Genomic DNA, 6,312 nt, shown 5'->3' with positions numbered 1-6,312 from the left:
TAAATATATATTTATTTATTTATATTTACCTATCTTTTTTTTATATATATGGTAGAAATACAATGTATGAGTTATTTTATTTTGCAAAATTTTTGAAAGTTAAACTATTAATTACAATGAAATTATTTCATATAATACCGAGATTCTTTTCATAATAAAGATTAAGAGAGAGTTAGATTTTATCATAAGATTTATAAAAGTCATAAGATAAGGTTAATTGCATATTGTATAGTTTATCTCTCATTTTTTAAAGTAAATAAATATCAAAGTTACATTGCTTGAACTGGTGCGTTTGAAGTATGTTGTCTTTTTGAGGGATGCAAGACAATATAGTACAAAAGCATTGCTGTAATTCCCAAGAAAAAGGAAATGATACAAATAATAAAGATTATATTAAAGTACTAAGCCTCTTTAACTGCAGGAGGACAAGCATATTGCCATAATAAATTTGCTGCAATATTTTCAAAAAAGCAGATAACATAGAAAGATAGATGTTTTCAAAATGTTTTGCTATCTACAGCATTGAGATATATAAAAATGTGCACTATGCCAATAACAGAAGCAAATAATATGGAATAAATGCGTTCTTTAATTGTAGGCTGCATATGTGGTGGATGACTGCAAGTCCGACAAAATTCCAATATTCCATGGGAATCTATCAAAATCCATATTGTCATACTTAGCCAATGTATTACACAATATATTATGGTATATACAGGCCAGATGCTTGCAATGACACTGAGCAATAAAATCCTTGCCACTACAATCACAATGATAAAAATGATTAAATAAATTTAAAATAAATTTTTAAAAATATATTATTTTGATACAAATTGTGTAATGAATAATATTTAATTTTGTATATTAATTATTGGATATATATGTACCTAAAATAAGAAAATGCCAGAAAAATTGAATTTGCTTATTTATTTAAAGATGCTTATCATATACAAAAATGAATGATATAATCTCTAAAAACTCACCTTTAAAAAAAGGTAAAAAAAGGCGACCAGTTAAGGGCACGCCATTAACAAAAATTATCCATTGCAAACCCATGTACAATAGAATTGTATGAAAAATTATCGATTATAAACCCATGTACAATCGTAACAAAAGTAATGAAATAAAAAAAAAATTGCGCCAAGTGAAAGTAGAAACTTGTACCAGTGGAAAATTAAAGTTGCAGACATATATAGAGTCGTATAATGAATCAATAAAAATTTAAATTTGCAAATGTAGAATTGTACCATAAAAAAACTTATCTTTTAAAAAAAAGATAAACAAGATGCCAAGTCCATGCGCCATGTGAAAAAGTGTTAAACAAAAAAGTATTTTTAAGTAAAAAAATCTATCAATTGACAAAAATTTATGTTCTAAAATTAATATCTCTACAAAAGTAATGTCCAATTATTGCGCGAATAAATAAACATTTTTATAAAAATTAAAATTTAAAAACTTATGCAAATTTAAAATTAATATAAAATAAAAAGAAATAAAAAAATTTTAGTTAAAAAAACTGGGCGCGCTGCTAATAATAGTTCTAATGATATTAACAATTAAATTGTTAATATCATTAGAATATATTTAGCAGCGCGCCCAGTTTTTTTAACTAAAATTTTTTTATTTCTTTTTATTTTATATTAATTTTAAATTTGCATAAGTTTTTAAATTTTAATTTTTATAAAAATGTTTATTTATTCGCGCAATAATTGGACATTACTTTTTGTAGAGATATTAATTTTAGAACATAAATTTTTGTCAATTGATAGATTTTTTTACTTAAAAATACTTTTTTGTTTAACACTTTTTCACATGGCGCATGGACTTGGCATCTTGTTTATCTTTTTTTTTAAAAGATAAGTTTTTTTATGGTACAATTCTACATTTGCAAATTTAAATTTTTATTGATTCATTATACGACTCTATATATGTCTGCAACTTTAATTTTCCACTGGTACAAGTTTCTACTTTCACTTGGCGCAATTTTTTTTTTATTTCATTACTTTTGTTACGATTGTACATGGGTTTATAATCGATAATTTTTCATACAATTCTATTGTACATGGGTTTGCAATGGATAATTTTTGTTAATGGCGTGCCCTTAATTGGTCGCCTTCTTTACCTTTTTTTAATAAGAGATACGTCGCGCTCGGCGCGTCGAACGAGTCGAGCGAGTCCGGACGAGTCGTAAACGTACTTTCTCGAGTCTCTCGCCACTCCGGCGTGTTTCGACCGCTCTCCGTACCGTCGCCGACCGCTTGGCCGGTCGGTTGGGTACTATAAGAGGGTAGGAGAAATTAATATTGTACGTGTCGCGCTCTCGACGTTGACAAACGAAGAATCGCCCGAACGGGTCGAGAACGGATTTTGTCGAGTCGCGACTCTGACACGGAGAGAACATTTATATAAAATGTTTGATTTGGAAACCACGAATATATAAAATAATATACGATCGTCGCAGAACGCGCCGCCGCCAAGTCTTCTCATGCTTGGAGGTTGCGTGTCTCGCGAGAACGTACGTTCGACTCTCGCGTCGTCTCGTATTCCTCTTCGCCGGGGATTACGGTGCGGCTCTTCTCGTTCGTCGCCGAACGCGCGCAAAATTAACGCACACTTATTTATTACGAGCACAGCATTGCCACGAGTCGGTGTCGCAAGACCGAATGGCTCTTATGTGGCGCGCACGCCTCTAGTGTGTTGGCCGCGCGGTTCCCTCTCGTTTCGTACGCAGCAGCGGAATCGTCGCGCTTACCGAGCATCTACTCCACGGATACGAGTTTGCGGGAAGAGTTGCTTCTTCCCGCTCGCTTTGTACGCCGTAGCGAAATCTTATTGCTGGTCGTGTGCGGTTAAACGCGTACGAACCAGACAGAACAGTCCTCGACGTCTAAGCATCGCATCGTCGATCTAGCGTCAGGGTGAATCGCGCGGTCTCTCGAGACCGCGCATCATAACATTTGGGAGAATAAGAACACGAGTATTTTGATCTTGTGGATTTTTGAACGGAGAGGAGGAGGAAGAAGAGGAGAGGCGGCGGCGTCGGGGGTTTACTCTCGCCTCCGTCGTTCTCTCGTACGCTTTACATAATAGCGTTAAACACAGCAGAGTGTCGCCGACCGGCTGAGCAAGACCGGCGGCAAATAAAATGGCACATACGAGCGTGTTGCGCGCGCGTCGGTGTTTCGGCATCGAACGCGCGCGCGCACAAAAAAGAGCTAGCGACGAGTCTTCGGGCTCGCTCGCGAGTTACTCCCTTGCGAGTAACCGAACACGAAGCTCACTGGTTGATCCTGCCAGTAGTCATATGCTTGTCTCAAAGATTATAAATGTAATTTATTTAATTACATTTTTATTTTTTAAATAATACATATATACGTTCCAAAAAATATAAGCCATATTATTATATATGTACGTGTGTGTGGGTGTATAACTATCATTTAATACACATTCACGTTAAATCACATCATTTAATCATATTTAATAACTATATCACTAACATATATAATTAATACTTATAATAAATCATTTTTAAAGTAATTTTTTTTAAATTCTAGTTATCACTTTATCAGAATTATGAAAAAAAATTGATACAATTGTTAGAAAACTTAAATGTGCATAACTTTTTAATATATAGGCATTAATAAAATAAACATAGTGATTGTTAATTTTTTATGCTACAGCTACGCATAAAAGTACTAAAATACTTAGAACTTTAAATTACTTTAATATTCAACTGTATATATTATTATAACTTTTCTCGTTTTATACTATATTTAAAAAATAATATTTAATAATTACTTTATTGCACTTACAACTATGCATATGTATTTAATACTGTAACCATTTAAATAATAAAATATATATATAATTACTGTGTATGAAATTAATACATTCAAAATAAAAAAAGTTCATATGCAAAAATAAACTCTATAAAATCTATAAATAAACGTAATAATAATAAACTGTGCAATAAACGTAATAATAAACGTTCAAATATTTTATTTATTATATATTAAAATTATTCTATTTAATAACCTGTCCTTTTCTTGTTTAGATCTCCTCATTTTCGCATCTCTTCTTTTGTTCTTCCTTTTTCCTAAAAAGAAATATGTGATTGTTATACATAGGTGCAATAAGTCAATTCTGCAATAAATATTCTATACAAAAATAACAATAAGTTCTTAAATGTTGTATTTAATTTAAAAAAACTAATACACGCAATAATGAACAGATAGTGCATGTGTTCACCCTCTTTAAAATCAGTTTCTTATAAAAATAAAAAGTTTGAGATAAGATGATAAAATAGTTAAATTGAGGTATATTATATATAACTTACAAATCTCGGTCAAATCTCTGCTTGGCTAAAATTAGCCATCTTGCAATTATATCCTCAACTTCCTTATTTGTTAAATTGGTTCTTGAAGTTCGCGCAGCATCTAACAACAAGTTTAAACAGATATGTGTGGTTATAGATTATATAAAAATTTAAAGCGACTTAATTTTATATATATATATATGTATATATGTATATATACTATTTAAAATTATTTTATATTCCTATGATTACATATTATTGAATAATGATATTAGAGTTCTAATAGCATCATCCAATATAACCATGCATAGAATGCTATATATAAAGTGTCAAAAATATGTCAATAAAAACATTTCTGTGATTAAATATTTATATACTTACTTATGATACATATAGTAATGCGAAGATTTTTAAAGGCATTTTTCAATTTTGCACCAGCCCAACTATATTCCATTGCTAATTTATTTGTTAAAATATGTTTCATCATGTACGAAATCACATCATGATGATCCTTACCTCCTAAAAAGCTCAATTGTCTTGTCTAAAAATATAAAATAATTTAATTAATATTAGTTTATGATCTAAAAATATCAAAATAATAAACATTTGTTTTTCTCTTATAAAAAAAGTTAACATTACTTTTCTTTTAACTTCTTTAAAATTATTTAACATTATATAAATAAATAAATATGTCCAAAATATTGCTTTTTATAAGACATTTCAATAAAATGTTTCTAATCGTAAGTATAAAATGATAATATTTTGTATATACCATTTCTGCAGCAACACATTTGTTTTTTAATTGATTATCAATTCTCTGTAATTGTTCTACGGTATCTGCTGGCAAATCGAAATCATAATGTTCATTTTTTTTTAAATCCGTTTCCTCATTTTTTCTTATGTGATTATCCAACTTTATTAAACGTTCATCAATTGTTGTAAGATTTAACAATACTGCATTTAGTTTCCTGATAATTAAATTATGAAAATCTGCAAAAATAATTGACACATATTATTGTATATCTACTCATTGTCAGATTATATAAATATTACGAATTATATACCATTTTAAATATGTTTACAGTGATATAAATAAAAAAAGTTAAAACTTTAATAATATATATATATATATATAGGTAAGCTTTTACAAAAATTTAAAATTAATAACAGATATATTTTTACCTACATCAATCTCAGCATTACAAGTATCGGATGTAGATATTGTATCTGAATTTTGTGGAACAAGGTCATCTTTATTTGCTGTTCGATGTTCTTGTGAACTTATAGATTTACTATATGTAACTGCAGACTTTTTAGACTGAATATTAATTATTTTTTCATTACTTATTTGTATCGGAGGCTTAGTTATTTTCTTATAATTTTTTATCAGTGGTTTTTTTATTTCATAAGTCATTTTGCTTTTATTTAAATCGTTTGATATATTAGAAGCTTCATCTAAATCATTGCTTGTGTCAGTTCTATCTGAATTATCAGAAGAACTTGAAATTTTTTTTACTCGATTCATTTTCTTATCACCTTGTATTAATGGTGTCTTTATTTCACAGATTTTGCTCTTATTTATTGTTAAAGCTTTTGGTGTATTAGGAAAATTATCTAACTCTAAATCATTGCGAGTTTTTAATTTATTGATGCTTGTGTCGCTTGTATCAGAATTATCAGGAGATGAACCTGTATTTTTTTTTGCTCGTTGATATCTCGATTTTTGAGGTTATTTCCATCATCACCATCTATATCGGATATTTGTTCAGCTAATTTAAGTTTGTCTATAGCTTTATCATATGTATCTAAAACGTATAAAATTTTTGAATATTAAAAATTAGATTTTTGTTTTTATATATTTTATAATCAAATATCACTTAAAATTTAAATTTTAATATATACTTTTAATACATATATATTATAATTTTAATTTATATAATTTTTGATAAAAAAATAAAATACATTTTTTATATTACTAACCGCTGCTACCAAAAATA

The 6,312-nt window shown here is 28.8% G+C and overlaps 1 protein-coding gene across 1 annotated transcript; it reads right to left on the bottom strand.

The window, feature by feature from the left end:
- Positions 1–4,034: 4,034 nt before the first annotated feature.
- LOC146723814 (uncharacterized) lies at positions 4,035–5,283 on the bottom strand (the record flags this gene model as incomplete). The annotated part of the gene is made up of 4 exons (XM_085481022.1): positions 4,035–4,096; positions 4,337–4,436; positions 4,697–4,856; positions 5,088–5,283. Coding segments are annotated over 4 exons (502 nt in total), but the record flags the coding sequence as incomplete, so codon positions are not given.
- Positions 5,284–6,312: the final 1,029 nt, after the last annotated feature.

The sequence above is a fragment of the Nylanderia fulva genome, unplaced genomic scaffold (genome assembly GCF_048542155.1).
Source record: "Nylanderia fulva isolate GAGA-0341 unplaced genomic scaffold, ASM4854215v1 Scaffold1661, whole genome shotgun sequence".
Classification (NCBI taxonomy): Eukaryota; Metazoa; Arthropoda; class Insecta; order Hymenoptera; family Formicidae; genus Nylanderia; species Nylanderia fulva.
The sequence above is the reverse complement of the archived record's forward strand: the minus strand, read 5'-3'. Positions and strand labels throughout refer to the sequence as shown.